The 22,500-nt window shown below is 38.6% G+C and overlaps 1 protein-coding gene across 6 annotated transcripts in view; it reads right to left on the reverse strand.

The window, feature by feature from the left end:
- Window positions 1–5,180: 5,180 nt before the first annotated feature.
- fmn2b (formin 2b) overlaps window positions 5,181–22,500 on the reverse strand; it is a 28,868-nt gene continuing 11,548 nt past the window's right edge. For 4 of the 6 annotated variants that reach the window (XM_043231143.1, XM_043231142.1, XM_043231141.1 and 1 more), the window contains 10 exons: window positions 20,251–21,365; window positions 19,264–19,405; window positions 15,272–15,359; window positions 13,083–13,144; window positions 10,190–10,281; window positions 9,951–10,080; window positions 9,719–9,865; window positions 8,630–8,689; window positions 8,432–8,552; window positions 5,181–5,322 (listed from right to left, as the gene is read on the reverse strand). In XM_043231143.1, the coding sequence (XP_043087078.1) occupies window positions 5,222–5,322; window positions 8,432–8,552; window positions 8,630–8,689; window positions 9,719–9,865; window positions 9,951–10,080; window positions 10,190–10,281; window positions 13,083–13,144; window positions 15,272–15,359; window positions 19,264–19,405; window positions 20,251–21,365 (2,058 nt within the window). In that variant the 3' untranslated portion in view covers window positions 5,181–5,221. Of the gene's footprint in view, window positions 5,323–8,431; window positions 8,553–8,629; window positions 8,690–9,718; window positions 9,866–9,950; window positions 10,081–10,189; window positions 10,282–11,824; window positions 12,978–13,082; window positions 13,145–15,271; window positions 15,360–15,957; window positions 16,336–19,263; window positions 19,406–20,250; window positions 21,366–22,500 lie in introns of those variants that run through there. The other 2 variants (XM_043231145.1, XM_043231146.1) reach the window with 2 other exon arrangements.

Consider the following 22,500-nt stretch of genomic DNA (forward strand, 5'->3'; position numbering starts at 1 on the left):
CCGAGTCAGGATTTGACCAAATCTTTTTTTTAATTTTTTTTTTTTATTGTATTTTGATTAACAACTTCTCATTAATGAGTGAATGTTTTGAATATTACGGTTATTGCTGCTTTTACCTCCTCTTTGGTGAGCTTTAGGAAATTCTTTAAAATTTTTAATTACACAAGAATATACATCAAATGTAAATACATTTTTATACAGTGTATTTTAAATTAATTTTTCATTTATTTTGCATCAGTTTTTTTTAAAAATAACATTATACAAAAATACACATAAAATGCAAATGAAAGAATATAATTACCAGCATTAATACAACTGGAAAAGCATTTAGTAAAACTGATCAGTCCACATTTATCAAATCTATTTCTAACTAAACTTCTCTAAAAGATTTTCAAACTAAATACATTTATTTTATTTGTATAAACTATTGTATAAATTTTTTTTTTAAAAAATGTACCTTTTTTATGCAGCAATTATTCGTGAAAAACCCTGAACATATCTGGCCAACAAAAATTTAAAAGTGTGTGATATGAAGGAAAAAAAAAAAAAAAAAAAAAGTTTATCATAGATAATTTCACAAAAAGTATTTTTGACACTGATGACAAAAAAAAAAAAATTGTTTTTATGTAAAAGCTAAATTATTGTTGTTAAACTATTCAATGTTTTTTAAGGGCCTTAAAGCACTTTCTATGCATCTCTTCTGGGTTTAGTTGTACCTGTGCTCTTCTGAACACGAGCAGGCCAGCGAAGCAGTGTTTGTCCGGCTCCGGCTCCGGAGGCCAGAGGCCACGCGCCTGACGGATCGGAATTGCCTGAAATTGCTTACAAATTAGGGAGCAGAAATCAGCATCATCCCTGCACCGTTCCCACATGCAGAGAGCAAAGGAAATATAATAAAAGGGCCAGAGCTAAAAGGGTGTAATCTGCATCTGAGAGGCGAGCGGCGCTTCAGAAGAAACCCGATCCGAGCGCAGATGTAGAGATACACGGCCCTCATGAATTATGTAAAAGCCACGGGCTGAAGGGGACCGTTTGTGTTTGTTGACTCTCTGCTATCACTGGAAGCTAACGGCTATTCTTTTCATTAGCGGGGTTAAACAAATAGACAGGGTTGATTTGACGCGCTCTCGCTTTTAGAGTGAATCTTAATGTGGCCGATATAATCTAATATTAAACACATGGCACAGGTTATGGGAGAGTTGGAGAGCGGCGTTTTCCAGTAAGCACTGAGGATCAACATACACGCACTCGCAATGCAAATGGATTCAGCTGATTTCAGATATTACTTCATGTTTTAATCATAAACGCACTTTAGTTTGATCAAGACTTCTTATCTCGCGTCTCCGAGCATTTAAATGCATCTTGATTCACGAACGCTGAGACGGAGAGCGAGACTAACGCAATGCTTTGGCCTCGCTGATCTCAAACCAGGCTTCTTCATCAGTCAGGTTTACCATCAGTCCGGTCTGACAAAAAATACCAAACCTGTGCTGACAACAAGCTGACAAAGACATAAGAAAAAAAATGCATAATGCATAATGATTAGATCAAGTTATTAATGCTGTCAAATGATTCAATCGCAATTAATTGCATCCAAAATTATGTTTACATGATGCGTCTTTACATATATACACACACACATATATATACACACATATACATGTGTGTGTATGTATTATATATATATATATATATATATATATATATATATATATATATATATATACATATACACACACACAGAGATTGTATATGCATAGATGCTATGCCTATATATTTGTATTATATATTTTGTATTAAATATTTGTATATTTGTATTATATGTACTGTATGTGTATTTAATTATACATCATATGCACCGAAACAAACATTATGCAAATGTGATTAATATTTGACAGCACTGTAAATTAATTAGTTATCACTAGTAGTATCATATTTAAGTCATCCCTTGGAGGTTAGTTTCGGCCGCTGGTTGAGAAACACTAGTCTTTTTAGTTTGGACCGCCTTCAGAGGGAGTTTGACTGACAGGTGAGTTGGCCAATCAGATCACAGAATTCTGTGTTTTGACTAAACACTTCCTGCGTGGTCACGAGATACATGCTGATGTTCAATCATGTTAATAATTTACTATTGGAATTAAAAACGGATGTCAGTTCTCTCTCAATCAACCGTTTACACAAATGTTACACACTGACAAACACTCTCTCTCAAATTCACAACACACACACACACACACACACACACATTACACTCTATATCACACACACACACACACACACACACTCTCTCTTTCACACACACACACACACACACACACACACTCTCTCTCTCTCTCTTCACACACACACACACACACACACACACTCTCTCTCTCTCTCACACACACACACACACACACACTCTCTCTCTCTCTCTCACACACACTCTCTCTCTCTCTCTCTCTCTCTCTCACACAAACACACACACTTTGTCTCACACACTCTCTCTCACACACACACACACTGGGAGATTACTCTGGGAGATTGACTGGCGTGCGAGAGCGTCTAATTCGAGGAATGCCGTTCAGTCCACTTCTCAGTGTCAGAACAAAGCGTTGCTCATCAGTCTCTGAAGCAGACCGCGTCCCATGATGCACCTGTGTCTGCTCAGGTATCTGAGGTGAAGCTGCATTAAATCACTCCAGAGCGGTTTTACTCGCACAAACTTCTACTTTAAGAAGAAAACGAGTGGTTTTCCATGCTTCAGCTGCTCAGTAATAAGTGAAACTGTCATGTTCGAAAGTTCGAAAAAAAAAGATTTTGAAATATTTTTACTGTAACATAACTTCGTAGATCATTAGTCAAGGTATTTTTGACACCTAATGGTGATCCATAGAGAGCTGGATCATGAAAATGTAAATAAAAAAAAATAAAAAATAGCAAATCATATGAAACGCTTTCTTCTGTGATCTGCTGATTCTTACTGAATCACATCAACTCGTTGAAAACAGCAGCGTCGCTTGGTGATGCAACGACTGGTGAAATAGAGCAGTGTTATTAGTGAATAAACATGAACAAGCTTTATTTCTGATATTACAGTCTCACGGGTATCTCTGAAGAGGAGCATTCCTGACTCCGCTCCAGGAAAGTGTGTGTTGACATACCTCTCCTGCAGAATGAGCTTGTTCTCCTTCTTCCAAGTGTCTTTAAAGTCTGTGGAGAACTCGTGCCAGACGGTGAAGAAGGTGTTCGGTGAAACCTCTTTCTCTCCGCTCTTGGCCTTCACCGAGAAGAACACGCAGAGCTCCAGGAACCTGAGACACACACCAGCACAAAGAAATCCCAGCAAGATCTTCAGAGCGCTGCGTTTAAACCTTTCAGACGACGCAGCTTTAAAACACAGAAATCAGTGTGTGTGTGTGTGTGTGTGTGTGTCTGTGTGTGTGTGAGAATGCCTTACATTTTGTGGGTGTCATTGAGTTGCTTCTCTTGACTTTCCAGCTCTGTGTGTTGCTGTGTGTGAGAAAAAAAAAAAAAAAGACAAAAGAAATTACAAATAAACTGTCTAATCAGATTTAAGTCACATTTATTTATACCATACAAACTGATTTTAAAAAGCAGCTCTACAGAAAACAATAAAGCATTTCCTCAGTTAATAACATTAACAATATTTTTGGGGTTCAAACTTTTCTATTGTATGAGTACACTTATAAAATGTACATATTGCATTTATAAAAGCAGTACTATATAATAAAATATAGGTAAAAACAAAAAAAAAACCCCACACATACATATATAGAGAAGATCTGTGCGCGCACGCACACACACACACACACACACACAGAGTAAGGTATAAACAGTATAGTTCCTTGTGTGTAAAGTGTGTGTCTTTCCTGTGTGTGTCTGATATGTGTGTGGACAGAACAGAATGCTTTTTGACTTTCCAGCTGTAACTGGCAGAAAAAAAGCTGGCAAAAGAAATTACAAATAAACTGTCTAATCAGATTTAAGTCACATTTATTTATACCATACAAAACATTTTAAAAGCAGCTCTACAGAAAAAATAATGTAATTTATGACTCATTAGTGAACATCCTGTCCACTACACACTTATAAAATTACATATTGCATTTATAAAAGTTTACTATATAATAAAATATTTATAAAAAGTAATAAAACAATATGTATAAATAATTTGTATATTTAATAAGATAGACAGATACAAATATATATGGCACATACTGAAACACACACACTTTCAGTCTCACACAAATACATTTGTATCTTTATGAGATTTAGTCTCTTTCTGGTGAGAGACAGACAGAATGCTAAGAAGCTGTCTGGCAGAAAAAGGGCAGAGGTCACTTATTCCAGTCAAGACAGAAGATGCTCTTTGATAAATTGAGGCTGGTAGTAGTTGAAAATAATGTAATTTATGACTCAACCACATTCTGTCCACTACACAGACACGAAATTCATTTAAATTAGTTTACATTCAGTTTATTAGTAATAAATTAATATGTAAATATGTGTGTATTTGTACATAAGATATTTATACAAATGTTATGGCACCAAACACACACACTTTCAGAGTACACAGTAAACGTTGTATCTTTTGGGGATTTTTAGTCTCTTTCTGGTGAGAAGACTAACTAATAAAACATACAGGATTACATTTTTGAGAATGTAAAAACATGAAGATGTTTCTTTGATAAATTGAGGCTGGTACACACACAGTGTGTACAGAATAAAACATTACACCTATGCAGAGTCCCCATAAAACATAGAAACAACGAGTGTGTGAGGGAGTGAGTGTCTGTGTGTGTTGAGTGTGTATGTAGAGTATGTGTGAGTGTGCGTCTGTGTGTGTGCAGTGTGTGTATGTGTGTGTGTCTGTGAGTGTGTGCAGAGTGTGTGTGCGTCTGTGAGTGTCTGTGCGTGCGTGTGAGTGCGTGTGTATGTGTCTGTGAGTGTGTGCATCTGTGAGTGTGTGTGTGCGTCTCTCTGTGTGTGTGTGTGGGCAGACCTCAGGTCCAGTGGGTCAGGGACTCAGATTAATGTGAGTCGGGGTCAGCAGAATCTCATGCTCGCGGCTCTAGAGGTCAGGAAACATTAGTAAACCTGCTCCGGCTGAATCAAGCCGATCCTCCGGAGAGACACGGCAGGAATCCCAGGAATCCCTCGTTTAATTGACACCAGTCACACTTCAGCGAGTCCGAGGATCATTCCCACGTCGTCAGACTCACTCACCTTCACTCACGAACGCCTCCATCTTTTCTTTGAACGGCTGCAGATGCTCCTCAGTGGAGACCGAGCACACCTTGTCCACCTCCGCAGTGCATGCTGGGAAACACAACGCTCACATTCAGAAAACAGTCTCTCACACACACCGGGCCTCATTCACCAAACACAAGAAATCAGTTCATTCATACAGAAAGTGGAGCTTATGAACTGATTCCACTCGTGTTTCATAAACGAGGCCCTTCATGTGTTTCACTTAGAAAACGGTATTTATGAAATAAAATGTAAAAACCAAGCAGAAAAATCTGTATATTATTCTGATTTCTGATCATATGACTCTGAAGACTGAAAATCACAGAAATAAATTACACTTCATCACACGGAGAGAAAACAGCTACTTTAAATTATAATATTTCACAATGGTTTTTTTATAAAAAAAAAAAATGCACCCATAAAAAATTTAATGGGGAAATTACACTGGGCCTCAAACACACACACACACGCAGAGAGAGACACACACACACACACGCAGAGAGACACACACACACACAGAGAGACACACACACACACAGAGACACACACACAGAGACACACACACACACACACGCACACAGACACACACACACACACACACAGACACACACACACACAGAGACACACACACACACAGACACACAGACACACACACACACACACACACACACAGAGAGACACACACACACACACACACAGAGACACACACACACACACACAGAGACACACACACACACACAGAGACACACACACACACACACACAGAGACACACACACACACAGAGACACACACACACACACACACACACACACACACAGAGACACACACACACACACAGAGACACACACACACACACACACAGAGACACACACACACACAGAGACACACACACACACAGAGACACACACACACACACACACACACACACACACACACACACAGAGACACACACACACACAGACACACACACACACACACACACACACACACACACAGACACACACTCTCACAATGTCATCTCTGTATCTATTCTCCTGACCGATCTGGACATCTTCAAAGCTCCTGAGTCCTGACATGGAGCGGACAGAAGCATCCAAACCGAGACGCCGTGTCAAAGAATCAATCCGTTCAAAGAGCAGAGCAGCAGAACGTGTGGATAAACTCCGGATCAGACGAATCAAACACGTTAACCTGTGAACTCTGAGATTAAAGAGAGCGAGGGAAAATCTTCACTTCCTTCCCAGAGAGCAATCTTTCATTTCTTTGCTCAAACACACAGCAATTAGTCCAATTACGCTCTCGGGAAACAGTCTGGGCAGAAGCCATTAGAGCGCCGGGTTCATGACTCGTCTGAGAAATTATTCCACCAGTACCAGAGAGATCTTACATGTACTCCGCTGTTTGACATTTCAGGATTACTGCATTTACTGAGTGTTCTGGGTGTTTCCACGATTCTACACTCTATTCAACTCACACTTCAATACAAAGATTAGATATATAGTATCTGTATACCAACAGGGTATAATGTCTATGCAAAACAAAATAACCTGCAATTTTATATAATTACGAAAAACATTTATGCATGTATATATATATATATATATATATATATATATATATGCTGTTTGTTATCAATCTTTCTAGCAATTCTTCCTAACTGTTTCTGCATCCAAATTACGACCTATGCTCTCGACGTCTAATACGGAAATATTAATTCATGCGTTTATGACCTCAAGGTTAGATTATTACAATGCTTTATTGGGTGGTTGTTCTGCACGCTTAATAAACAAACTTCATCTAGTCCAAAACGCAGCAGCCAGAGTCCTTACTAGAACTAGGAACTATGATCATATTAGCCCGGTTCTGTCAACACTGCACTGGCTCCCTATCAAACATCAGATAGATTTTAAAATCACATTAATTACCTATAAAGCCCTGAATGGTTTAGCTCCTCAATACTTGAGCGAGCTCTTATCACATTATAGTCCTGCACGTCCGCTGCGTTCTCAAAACTCTGGCCATTTGATAATACCTAGAATATCAAAATCAACTGCGGGCAGCAGATCCTTTTCCTATCTAGCACCTAAACTCTGGAACAATCTCCCTAACTCTGTTCAGGAGGCAGACACACTCTTTCAGTTTAGTCTACACAACACACTAATAAACATTTATTATTCAAATCCTTATTATTCAAATCTATGTACTCATTACATCGTAAAAAGAAAGACATCTACTCTAATATATTAGTCTGTTTCTTTCTTATTCTGTTTCTCAGTTTGTATCCAGATCCAGTTATCACTACAATAATATATAGCACCATTATTCTGTTGTATTGATCTCTACTCATTTTTATTTGTATAGCATTGTTTGTGTGTTTTTTTTTCAAAGCAGACTTACAGAAAATGATGATGTTAATGTTTATAATATATATAGTATAGTATACATTGCTTTATTTGCTGTATTTGTACTGTATGTATATGAATAAATAAAGATGTGTAACTTCACATGTATACATATATACGCCAAGAATCACAGAACTTGAGAGAAAGCTAAAATGGTAAAATGAATCATAACATGAAGCAGAGGCCTGCTAACTATTGCCAATGTGTTAAACACTTCCAGAGCTATTAATGGCTGACCACAGCGCACACACACACACACACACACACACACACACACACTAATAATAACGCTCAGGTTAACATGTGGCCGTCACTGTGAGGAATGATTCAGCTTTCAATTATTTCAGATGTCTGATCAAAGTTCTTGTGTTGATTGTGTTCATTTATACACACACACACACACACACACACAGTAAAACTAAATGCTTGTAAAGCTGTGGAACAGATTATTGAAATGATTTCTACTTTACAATTTCATATTTAATCCAGTGTGTTCCTTGCCATTTCTTTTTAATTATTCAAAGTAAACCCTATACAATTCTTTTCTGTGCACATTGTATTTTCAAACTCATTGAAGTACTAGCTGCTCTTTTTTTCAGTCTAACAACACTAGAAACTAATAAGCACTACTTAAGCACCTAGCAACACACACCACTACACTGATTTACACCACAATAACCTACAGACCTGTTAGTAATAACCCATAGACCTTTTTAGCACAACACTCATCCATCTGAGAGCATCAGAGCAGATCTGAAGTTTCGTTTGACTTTACCTCTCAGATCCTTCCGGAGTCTCAGCAGATCTTTAGTCAAGTCTTCAAACTTCATCTGAGATGCTTGAAACAGGTCGTGAGGTTCTGGTAGAGGAAACACACACGTCTCCCTGCCGGCGTCCTGAAAAACACACACACGGGTTTCTGAAGATGTTTTAGAGTATATTATTCTGTGAGAGCATGGTTAACGAATCTCACCTCGTCAAAGTGTCTCAGATAGTAAGACACGATATACGACATCAGACTCTTACTGCTGTCCTGAAAACCACAGGAAAAAAACACACAGAATAAAAGTATGCTTCCAAAATAAAAATTCTGATGACTTACTCATGACCCACGTCATCCAAGATGACCATGTCTAGCTTTCTTCAATCTAAATGAAAATAACGTTTTTCCATGATTTTTCTCCATATAGTGGACTTCAGTGGGGATCAGTGGGTTTAAAGCATTCACTTTAAAAGATGTTTAAACAAATGTTTGTTGGAAGTGCGTGTACGCATGCATCCTATAATCATAAAAATACACCCAGTTTCTTTAAATCCTCTCTCTCAAATCAGGCCGTTCTGAGATTCCTGTCAGAATGACATAGTTCTGCACAGGCCCCTCCCACAACAGCTGATTGACAGGTCATCAGTCCATCACTGACTCCGATGCTGGGGAAGATAAGGTGTCTCTGATTGAAGGATTAACATTAGTTTTGAAGGGAACGCCCCAATCCTGATCACGTATTTACATAGACAAACACTCTTTCAGGATCCAGCTTCATCTGCAGAAGAAGCAAGTATAAGGGTTTACAGTCAGTCAAAAGAAGAGAGGGGCGGGGCCAGCAGAGCTCATTAGCATTCGACTATAATGATCTGATGAAAAAAAACTTGTGTAGGTGTTTTTTACACTACCACAGAGATTTTAACCAAACAATTGTATATATTTTGTTAAGACCCTAAAAAAAAAATCATACCAACTTGCAGAAAATGGGCATCTGATCCCATTTGATCTGATTTGACCCTTTAACGGTTAAATTCAAGTTTCAATGTAGCTTTAAATAGCTCTACATGATCCTACACAAGGAAATTGGGTTTTATCGAGCCTATCGATCAGTTATTCAAAAAAGTCCACTATACGGTGAATGCTATCCTCTAAAACTTTAACAAAGACACGGACATCTTGAATGACATGAGGACATTTTTATTTTGGACGTGAGCTAATACTTCAAAACAACACACACACACAGCTTTAGACACAAACACACTGTCTGAGTGTGTGTGTGTGTGTGTGTGTGTGTCTTACGCTGCTCTTGACATCCTTGAGCTTGGGAAGGATATCCAGCGTGAAGCCGTCCGCCTGTCCTCTGGTGCGGTTTCCTCCATTCATAAAGTTTCCAAAAGCTAAAACCAAGCCGAGAACCTGCAGCACTCCGGAGCCGCTCTGAAGAGTCTAGGGAGAGGTTCAAAGGAATCGACTGGTTTAAGAATTGCACAAAATGCTGATTTCTTCACACAGTCGGACTGCGCAGACATACCTTGCAGACTCTCTGCAAAATCTGGAGCTTGCGCTGAACGGACGAGATGCACTCTGTGAATGTGGACTGAAAGAGAATACAGAAGACTCGTCCGGAGAAGTCAGGAATCTGAGAGAGCTGATGGAGAAACCTGAGAGCATTAAGAAGATATATTAAAAGCATTTCTCCGGTTAATGAAAACTACCAGGTGGAAGTCATTAGCTGGCTGCGTTAGTACAAGTGTGTGTTCTGATCCTCACTGTTCGGGTTTGTCCAGAGGTTTGCTTCCCTCTTTGTCTTTTGAGGATTTCATGTGTTTCTCGATCTTCTCCAGCTCGTCATGCTGGGCTCTCTGAAACCACAAAAAAAGCATTTCAACATAATCAAAATGACTTAAAATGCAAAAACACTGATGCTTGCGGACAATGAGCCGACAATAAAACAGCGAGAAGATGCCTGTGTACGCTTCAGACTTCATTCTGATGGTCAAAATGTTAGTCGCCTGACTGAGTCGCTGCATTTTACACAAATACACATGCTGGTGTTCTTTGCGTTTAGCCGCACTATTATTTGGGTTCGTTTGGAAGCAGAACAGAGTGCAATCAAAGTCGTTAGGAAGCCAGAGTCCAATAAAAGCCATGGAGTCTCATGAGTTTCCTTCTCAAAGAGCTGAAGAACAACAGAAACACAGTTTGGGGCTACAAATTATGGAAAATGTGGTGTCGTGAAAGTTCAACAAACAACCAGATGCAACAGACAGACGGACAGAAGGAAGACAGAAAGATGCTAATGATGGAGAGACAGGCGGAGAGACCGAAAGACAGATGAACAGACATTAAATGAAGGACAGAGGGACAGAGAGAGAGAGAGAGACAGACATGTAAATGAATGACAGAGACAAATGATGGACAGACATATAAATGAAAGAGAGAGGCAGACAGACGCAAATGAAGGACAGAGAGACAGATGACGGACAGACAGACATTACATGAAGGACAGAGACAAATGATGGACAGACAAATGAAAGAGGCAGACAGACTCAAATGAAGGACAGAGAGACAGATAACGGACAGACAGACATTACATGAAGGACAGAGACAAATGATGGACAGACAAATGAAAGAGAGAAAGACAGACGCAAATGAAGGACAGAGAGACAGATGACGGACAGACAGATGGACAGATAGACATTACATGAAGGACAGAGACAAATGACAGACAGACATTAAATGAAGGACAGAGGGACAGAGACAAATGATGGACAGACATAAATGAAAGAGACAAACGGACAGACGCAAATGAAGGACAGAGAGACAGATGACGGACAGACAGACACAGGCGCGAAATGAAGGACAGAAGACAGAAAGACAGAGGGACAGAGAGAGAGACAGACATGTAAATGAATGAAAGAGAGAGAGAGACAAATGACAGACAGACAAGACATTGCATGAAGGACAGAGACAAATAATGACGGACAGACAGATGGAGAGATGCAAATGACAGAGTCAGAGACAAATGACGGACAGACATTAAATGAAGGACAGAGGGACAGAAACATGACTGACAGACAGAAAGACATGACGGACATGAACTATGGTAATAACTGCAACCTGCTCAAAAGATAATTACGTGAAGTAATGTTAAATGAATCTTAAATGTTGTGATTCAATCTATTTAGAAATTATTATTCACTTTGATTTAAAACATTGCTCTCTTGTAGTCAGTGCTTTTCTCATTTGACATAAATTAAAAATCGCACATCAACTCTGGCTTGGAAATGACCCGAGGAAAGATGGTTTAAAAGGAATTAGATGAAGTCTCTAGGTGTGTAAGAGAAGCAGACTCAGAACGAATACCTTCATAAACAGAGCGGCCGACATCAAACGGCAGCGAGACGCACAGCCGAGCGCTACGAGGCCATCAGGAAGGTGATCAAAGACAGAAAACGGCTCTCTCGCTCTCAGACACAAAGAAAAAATGAGGCTAAGACAAACACGTTCATTCAGGAGAGTGTGTGTACGGCTCAGGCGTGAATATAAACTCTGGAACGGTCTCGGGCTCCATTAAGAGTCATCAGGAGATCCATCACAGCACATATACACACGGCACTTCAAACGCCACGCTCTGCGTCCCATTTACTGCCTTTTTAAGTGTAAATACGGTTAATACGAAGCAGCTTTCAGCGCTCAAGCGCTCGGCCTTCAAACACAAACTCAAAGGCAGATATCAAAAGACAATATACAGATACGACAGCGAGCGGCAGGACTGACATCTGTACGCGGGCCAGACGGGAAACTCGCTCTCATAAAAGCGGGGAAAAAACACATTAGCGCGATCATTAGGTGCATTGCTGCAGTCTGACTGTATGTTTTTCTTTTTTTGCTTTTTCGAACAGGTCTGGATTCCGTAATTACGGCGCGAGCCAGACGAAAACATCTTAACGTCTCTGCCTCCGCCAGCAGACTCTCAGAAGAACGAATCTGAATCCAGTTTTAGGACGGTTCAAAGCCCTCTAATGACCTGGCACGCCATGCTTTAAAATAAACAAATGATTTTTATGCAAAAGCAGCTCGCATCCTGAAACAAAAGCTTTTTTTTTGCTGCTTTAATCAATCAATGCACGTGAACGAGCGCTCTGCTCAGATGGGCCCATGTTATACATGCATGCTTCCCGAGACTTTCTGACATTAAGATATTATTTCAGGAGTGTGTCTGATTGTAGAAACACTCAGGAGCATCTTTTCTCGTTCTTACACTGGTTTAGACCGATTACCTGATCAATATCCTTTTTGCAAGTATACTTTTGGTGCAGAAACTGTGCAAAGTAACCTTGAGAAACCTTGCACACAATGCATCTCTTAGCCCTTTAAAATGATATTTGATATCTGATCACTTCCACAGAACGCACTGAGAAGGATCACAGCGATCATCACGTCCGTCATGTGCCACATGCACTGCTTCATCCTGGATTGGAAGCGCTTTTATTTTCCTGAAAGTTTGTGCAGCACATGTTTGGCATGATCGGAGGATTCATTTACGTCCGAGGCCCTAAAAATATAACAGGCAAGCTTCATTTCTAGGGTTCATGCTCGGAAACAAAGCGGGAATCTTCAAAAAGCAAAGCGTCAGAAGAAGAAAGAAAGATCTGCTTACGTTCTCATAGAGCGCCTGTAACGTCTCCAGATCAACCACAGTGTTGTCCAGATTCAGGATCGCTGCACACACACACACACACACACACACACACACACGTTACTCAGAAGTCATCAAAAATCACGTGAATCTTTACATTTGAAATATGAGATATAAATATAAAAAATAACAAAAACTAAAGTAATTATCAGACTAAGTAGACTTTAGATTGCAACGATGAATTAAATTCATTATAATACACATTTAATATTTATAGTCAAGTTAATACATTTACACAAAAACAGGGTTTTTAATGACATTTCACAAATGACAACAGGGTTGATCGCTTAAAAACACCCTAAAAAAACTAAAAATGTATTTTAAATAAAAAAATAAAACACTTGTTTTTAAAAGAATAAAAAAAGTAATAAAAAGGACAAAATTATACTTCATTAATGAGGAATTAACGGATGGTGAACATGTCTGTGTGCAAGACGTAAAAATAAATAACCTTCATCTTCAGCTAAAAATAAAAAAGGGCTTGAAAAGCTGCTCTAAAGGGCAATGTCTGAGTCCTCTCTGTGTGAATTCAGATGTGATGATGATGATGATGAAGACGACGTCACATGTCTGCGTTTGATTTGAGCGTCACAACATCACACAACAGATGAGGCCTGAATTCCTCTCTCTCACACTCACACACACACACACACACGCATAAACACACTGATTAGATGGAAATTAAGTACAAGTTTTGCTGGCAGAATAAAATATGCTGGCATTCCACAACGTTCCTGTCTGAAACTAGAGACACGAAACACACGACTTCATTACAGGCCATGTTTCACACAACACACACTCGTCTGGATCATCTGTGAATCAGTGTTACACGGCAGCAAACGCATGTTTAACCGCTTTATCATCACTACCATACCAGCTAGAACTGATATATAAAAAGGCATAAAAAAGAAAAACATCAAAAAGTGATAAAATTACTTTCAATTAAATTCCATTATTCCAAAAATAATTCAAAATATTTTTTTCAAAAATAATGTTAGAAAATATATACTATATATATATATATATATATATATATATAATATAATATAAATATATAATCTAAATAAATCTACACAGTATATATTTGGATCATATTTACATGTATATACATTCTATTATAAATATTTAATGTTATACATAAATATTAAATATAATCAACATCATCTTAAATATGCTGTCAATTAGTCAATAGACAGCACTAATATTTATATTATAAATATATTTAATATAAAAATGATATTTGTCTTAAAGATATACATGCATGTGGTGGTATTTATATACAAAATAAATAAAACATTTTGGATGTAAATAATCATTTAATTTAACAAAAAAAATTATATATATATATATATATATATATATATATATATATATATATATATATATATATATATATATATATATATATATATATAAAATAAGTTTTTCACATTTTTCCTAAAAGGTTTAAAAGCACCTGTTCATCTGGTCTCACATCATTAAAACTCTTTCATATTAAGTGGGTGGCGTGCAGCATGAATGATTTCTCAAATCACCGAAACAAGTCGAGCAGGCTGGGGGTCACGCTCATCTGATATGTGACGGATCAGACGGTGACCTGCAGACTATCAGAGCATCAGGAAGCCCTCGCTGCCAGCCAGAGAACAGAAGAACACGTCAATGCCCGGCGCCACGCATTCAACACCAGCGTGGAGGAGAAAACAGGAAACCTCCAGCTGTACGGCCAAACAATCAGAAAACACCAAGATAACAGACGCCTCGGTGCTCTTACGCCGCTCGTCAGTGTCAGAGCTTGGGATGACGGCCAATCAAATCACAGTAGGCGGGGCTCTCAGACGTAAGCAGCTAAAGCAAATATTTCCTATCACTGCGCACGCTGAAATATAAATGCATCTTCACGCTGTGTCGAGGTTTACACACAGCCTCCGAAACTTTCATCCATCGGGAAAAACAGAAAAGATCAGGTTTGACGTTCTGTTTTTGATGGGAAGGGATGACGACTAAAAAACAAAAAGCCTTAAAACACGGGTCAGGAAATGTGAAACCCCCTAACGCTCTCTATTTAGGGACCCCTGTAGGCTTACAAACACAGAGTCACTGCTTCTGTTCGTCTTCATTAAATCACACAACGATGAGAGAATGATACAGACCGTGCTGAATGTCCTTCATGTCGAGATGTAAACTGGACATCAGGATCCCAACGGCCTGAGAACGCTTGGTGTTCAGCAGCTTCACCACACACACACACACACACACACACACACACACTGCATTAACTCAACCCAACATTAAACTCATCCAATGTGAGAGTTAATAAACCACTGGAAGTGCTGCTGTATTATAAAGTCATCTATAAAGACACTTAGCAGATCTCTTACAGATACAGTAAGCATAAAAATTAAGCAAATTAAATTTAAGAACATTTGATAGATAAGACATGACCCCTCTAGTGCTTTATTGCTTTTAAAACATTTTGCTCATGACTATACACATTTTATATATTTTTGATATATATTATATATATATATAAATAAATAAATATATATATATATATATATATATATATATATATATATATATATATATATATATATATATATATATATATATATAAAATACACATCTTAAAATATTTACAAAATTGTTAGACAAATTTTACTTTATTTTTTAAATTCATTCAACCCCTTGAAAATGTTAGACATGCATTCAATGTAAATAAAATTTTTTTTTTTTCAAAGATGTAATTAAAAGAACATTTTTCAGAATATTACTGCATTTCTACTAGCAATTTAAGTCCTCCATCATCTTTGTTAGTGGAGATGTTTAATATAACAGATGCCTGTACATTTGGACCTAAAGCCTCTTACCCCTTTTCTGCTAAATAATACAAATTAGGCTAATCACTTCAAGAAAGTGCTTCTCAAACCCTAGAGGCTTCATGATTAAAACGAGATGACGCCGCCACGCTCTTATTTGACTTGATGTCAGTCGTTCATCAGATCATTACAGCATCGTGTGCGTAATTACGTCTATTTGCTCTTTACGTCTCGATTTGAAGAGGAAAGTGTTTTTGGCCGGAGGAACAAAAGCCAATTGATTCAGCTGATCTTTATCCGTCCTGAGGACAATGAGCCGAGAGGTGATGGAAAGCCCAAGAACACACGAGGAACCGGAGCACAATGAGATCTGGATCCAGCTGATCTGGAACAGGAAGCTGCAGAAAAATCTTTGTTTTAATTAAACCGGAAACTCCGGCAAACAAGCCAGCTTTAAAGACGCTCGGTGGGTTTTTTTATGACTGAAGCGTTCTCTCCGTGCTTCTAATCAACCTCCAAACCCTCCTCCAGAGAAGAACGCCGGCTACGAGCGACGGCATGAACCCTGAACGGGTCACATTACAGCACAGAACACTACAATTATCAACCGCAGGCCATTAGACCAAACAAGACCTGTTACTCCATCAAACCCAAGCGTGACAGACACCGAGACCGGGTTCTTCTGAAGCTGCTCCTGCGATCCGGGTCCAAACTGAACCTAAACAATCGTTCGTTTAGAAAGCGGTAAAAACTAAAACTCACGCTTTGAGATCAGCTGCTGAAGGAATGGGAAAAAACTACAGCTAGGTTTTGACTGTTACCGGATTCATCCAATCTTTTAGAAATACGTTTTTCAATAAAAATATTTATACAATCTCAAGTCTTAAAATAAACGTATTCATTTTTTTAATTTTATTGTTTACAAATTAATTAAAATATTTTTATTAAAACTAAAATCCGTGCACTGCTGATTTTTTTTTATAAATAATTATTTTAAAATGGTAATATATGAAAGGTTTTCACATTAGATTAGTGCGAGTAAAATATCAATAAGTTAACACGAGTTAAAATAAAAACTATGATTTTTACCTAAATAAAATAAAAAGGCTGAAATCTGATCTCTAAACATGAATATTTCAGTAAAAACTAAAACACATGGTTTTTCAATTCTTTTAAAAATAAAATTAATAAATACAATATATAAATAAATAATATATATATAAATAATATATATATAAATAAATATATATATATATATATATATATATATATATATATATATATATATATATATATATATATATATATATATATATATATATATATACACATATATACACACATACACACACACACACACACATACACGGACAGACGCATTTATTTCTTTTAAAAAACAATATTACTGAAACGTTTTCAAACAAAATTTGCAGAAACTTAAAAGAAAAATGTTATCAGCTAGACAACATTCATATTCATGAAGAGAACGCATTTGAAGACGTGTGTGAGTTACGGAGGAGAGGAGCAGCTCAAAATGACCGGTGCCTTATTAAAAACTATGTGTTTTTTCGCATCTCTTCCAGGTCTGAATGTGTGACTAAACAGAAGTTCTGAGCCGAATGAAACACGTCTCGGCCACAGACGCCAAACACCGCAGAACACCACCCGTCCCAGAATGCACCGCAGGACGCAGCGTGTTATTTTAATAGAGGAGTGGTAAACATTCACATAAAGAGCGGGACGAACGTCAGAGCGGTTCACCTCAGGTCCTGATCAATCTACTACACTAACTATTTTAATTAGAGATTCAGCTGTCTTGAGAAAATCATCTGAAAAAAAGTTTTCATAATACACAGCTGAAGTATTTATTATTATGAATTCATTATTTTGTTTGAGAATTGAAATGTTATTTCTGAATGTGTGCGCACTTCTTTTCCATTCCGCCGAGGAAACTCCTTTAAACAACGTTCTGAACCTTTCATGAAAATTCCTTTTAATACAGGTTTTTTTAAATAATTGTAAAAATTATGAAAATATTGATACAATCTTAAGTCTTAGAATAAATGTATTAATTAATTTTATTGATTATTCTATTATTTACAAATAAAATATTTTTTATTAAAACTGCACTGCTGATTTTTTTTTTGGTAATATATGAAGGTTTTCACACTACGTTATTGTGAGTAAAATATATATTTTTTTTTATTTAACTTACTTGCAATAAGTTAACACGAGTTTTAAAAAAAAAACTATGATTTTTACCAATTTACCAAAATAAAAAAATTTCAGGCTGAACTCTGATCTCTAAATATGAATCGTTCTTGTATTGTTTGATTTCTTTAGATCCAGCACTCTTTTGATTTCACCGATTCTTTCCTCAGAGAGAAGATCTGAACCACCGCCGCTCTTCATCTAGAAACCAGAGGATGCTGGGAAGACACGAGGACCGGGTGAACGTCTGAGGAGGGGACAAGAGTTTCCACAGAGAGAGGTTTCTTCAGAAATCGAGGATGTTTCTCAATACTTTATTTGATTTGCTAATCAACGACAATCTAAGTTATTTCCCCGTTTCTGCTGTGCACTTCCTAAACGGAGGATATAAACTCAAAAATGCAAGATAAACTCTGAATTGCGAGATATTAACTAAATTGCATGATATAAACTCTGAACCGCACTATATAAACTCTAAATAGGATTAAATAAATGTTTAATTGCATGATATAAACTCGATATAAACCCAATTGCGCAACAAACTCAAAATAGCAAGATATGAACTCAAAAATGCAAGATAAATCTCCCAATTGCAAGAAGCTCTGAAAAGCGCATTATAAACTATATCTGCTTCTTTATTAGCAACCCTGAGTTTATATTTAATCACGAACTGATATCTTGCAGTTTTTTCGTTTAAGTCCTGGTTAGCTTTTCACTTTTTTCCTGTATTGCATCAAGTGCCATAAAAATGAACACCTGAAAAGCTGAAATCTGTTAGTGTTGATCTGACAGGAATCCATGCAGCTCCTACATCTGAAGAAACTCCTACGAAGGAGAATATGAACGTGGACGCTGGAGCTTCCACACACAGATCTGATAAACCCACGAGCGTTTGGAGCACTTTGTGATATTTATGCGCCTCGGTCGTGCTCTTTACGGTCATATTTCCAATCAGAGCTGGAATCCGGTGCGCGGCGGTGCCAAGAGCCTGGCCGTTTACTCAGAGACGTCTGAGAGGAGCCAGCGTCTGCACGCACACACACACACACACACACACACACACACACACACGTCAGGACTCGGTCACGGAAACGGTCTCGCCGCAGACGTCTCACCTGCTTGGTCTTTGACCTGCTGATGGTGTCTGAAAGAGGCTTCTTCTTCTCCTTCACTGCGGTTTTGGAAAAGAGCTCGACAAACTCATCAAAATCCACGGATGGCTCGTCGATCTTCTCCCAGACAACAGCATGAGAGTCCCTGCGGAGGAACAGACAGACAGCAGGAAATCAGAAAGAAATTGTGTGTGTATCACGATAATATTCTTTTGCAAAGGAAAGAAACTAATCAAGACATCTGAATGAATGACTGATAAAAAAGTAAAAAAAAACAAGACAAATTACAAAAGAAAACTAAAAGAAAAAAAATAGATGAAAGACTAATTAGATTGAATAAAAATAAGATTAAACCAAAAGTCAATTAAATTGTTGTTTAATGAGAGTTCAGGGGGAAAAAAAACTATTTCAGTAAACCCACTGCTTAATTATAAAAATAAGTTAAATGCATAAAGTATTTATTTTTTAAGCATTTCTTAATTTATTATTATTTATAATAAACATTTTAATTTAAAAGAAGTCAACAGCTGAAATCAAGTAGATATTATTTACTGTAAATGATGAACCTGTCAGTCATACAGTAATGGGTGGTGTTGCTAGGGCACCGCATTCGGTTGCTAGGGTGGCTCTAGGTGCTTTTTTTGCAGTCTAGAATATAAAAGTGTGTTTTGGGGTGCTTTTCCCGAAAGGAACTATGATCACAAGTTCTGTTGTCACTAAATGAGTTTAACTCAACTAATGTCCTTAGCTGAACAACTGGTTTAGGAAACAACTCCCTGGTCTGTAGATGCGGCTCAGGTTCCTCCTCTGTACTTTTTCATCTGTTTGACGGTTTAGCAGCTGAAAATGATGCATCTGATCATTCGAATCACTATGAACACTAGTGAGCAATGAGTAGTGTGTAAAAAACTACAGTAACTACTGTATTCTGGTTATTAGAGTGAGGGAAACTCAAATCAGCAGCAGAACCACATGAAGAAATTACGGTACTTTTTGGTGTGCAGCTGTATTCGGGTCCAGTAGAGCGGTTTCATGGGTCTCGGAGGCTCCACCAAGCTTTTGCGAGGAGGTTTCTCCTGCGGAACTCCTAAAGCGTACAGTCCCAGCGGGAGCGGAGGAGGCAGAGAACCCAAGCCGAAGGACAGAGGAGGACCAGGAGCCAACGGCGGAGGACCTGGAGGAGGAGGTGGAGGAGGAGGTGCTGGTCCTGAAGTTGGAAGTGAAGGTGGAGCAGAAACACCTGGCAGAGGAGGTGGAGGAGGAGGCGCACCCATTCCCGGGAGAGGAGGTGGTGGAGGAGGTGCACCCATTCCGGGTAGAGGAGGTGGAGGAGGAGGTGCACCCATTCCCGGGAGAGGAGGTGGTGGAGGAGGTGCACCCATTCCAGGTAGAGGAGGTGCACCCATTCCCGGGAGAGGAGGTGGAGGAGGAGGTGCACCCATTCCCGGGAGAGGAGGTGGAGGAGGAGGTGCACCCATTCCGGGTAGAGGAGGAGGTGCACCCATTCCCGGAAGAGGAGGTGGAGGAGGAGGTGCACCCATTCCCGGAAGAGGAGGTGGAGGAGGAGGTGCACCCATTCCTGGTAGAGGAGGAAATGAACTGACTGGAAGGGGAGGAGGTGCAGGAATAGCACTCATTCCTGGAAGCGGAGGTGGAGGAGGAGGTGCACACATCCCAGATGGAGGAGGAGGTGGTGGAGGAGGCTCCGAAGCTCCCGGCTGCTGCTGGCAGATGCACACAAACGCTTGGGAAGCATTCTCAGTCTCTGAAGGCAGCGAGGAGTCACTCCTCCCCAGTGACTGCGCCTCCACAGGAGGCACTTTAAACCCGAAGCTCTCCTCCACGGGAGACGTCTGCACCGACTTGGCCTCCAGCGGCAGCAGCGCAGTGCTTTCTGTCTGCAGGTCCACGTGGCAGACGTCTGGGAGGAGGCGCTCCTCTCCTCCGCACTCCTGGTCCTGCGTCAGCACCTCCCTCTCCAGCAGGGGGTGCTGTTTCTCCAGCTCGGCGATCTTATTGCGCAGGTCTTCGATGGTCTGCTCCAGCTGCTCAATCACGCAGACGTGCTCCTGCTTCAGACGTACAGTCTTCAGCACCGACTCCTCCTGCGGAGACACAGACAGGCGTGATGAAAACCAGACGCACGCCGCAGACAGAAACAGACATAAATCTGCCTTTCTCGTCCACTGGATTCCGCGAAGTCACTTGCGTTCGTGTCACGCGGTTAAACGTGCTTCCTGTGGGAAGAAACAATGACAGAACTGATGAGGAGCAGCTGCTTTCAGACTCAGAGCATGACAATAGATGCCCGCAGTCCTCCGAATCAAACAGAGCCTGAGGGAGAGACCCCACAGGACCTAATAGAGAGCAGCACACATGATGTTAATGAGAAACACTGAATGAACAGAAAGAGAGCATCTTAGTGACTCTGACAGACGTTTTCAATCAGAAGTCTGTCGGACTGAAATTTAGCAGGAATGCCGATACATATTATATTTATACATTTTTCATAAACACTAAATGGCAAAAAGAGATTTATATAATTACATAAAATTAACAGTTATTAATAAGAGTTAAAAAGTTAATCATTTATATAAACAATTATATGAATAAATTATTTGCTAATATATTTATTAGAAATTAACCGCTAATTTTGTGTATAAAAATTGTAAATGTTAATTATAACCTGAAATATTTCAATAGCCATTTTTTATATAATCAATAATAATTATTAAGTGTGCATACAACTATTAATATTTTTACAATAATTGCTTATTTAAAATTTAGTAGTAAAATGGTAAAAATTTCCTACCATTTCATTTAAACCATTAACATGATACAATATTACCATGTAATTATTATAATGAATAATTACTAATAAGTGTGCATACAACTGGTTCAAATATATATATATATATATATATATATATATATATATATATATATATATATATACACACACACATACACACAGACACACATATACACACACACAACATTTTCATAGAATTTATATTAATAATTGTATGACATTTTAAAAAGCATTTTTATAATTTAAGTAATTACATATGTGTGCAGTTGTTCAAATGAATATTTGTGTGTATGCATGTAATAGAAAACTGTAAAAGTGATTAGAAGTGGACTGAAGTGTGTGGAGATGCTGCCCTCTGCTGGTAGAGCACACTGAGCTCAGGACACATGTTTACTTCCTGTTTCTCTGGGAACAATTAAACATTAGTC

Source organism: Puntigrus tetrazona, unplaced genomic scaffold (genome assembly GCF_018831695.1).
Source record: "Puntigrus tetrazona isolate hp1 unplaced genomic scaffold, ASM1883169v1 S000000283, whole genome shotgun sequence".
Lineage (NCBI taxonomy): Eukaryota > Metazoa > Chordata > Actinopteri > Cypriniformes > Cyprinidae > Puntigrus > Puntigrus tetrazona.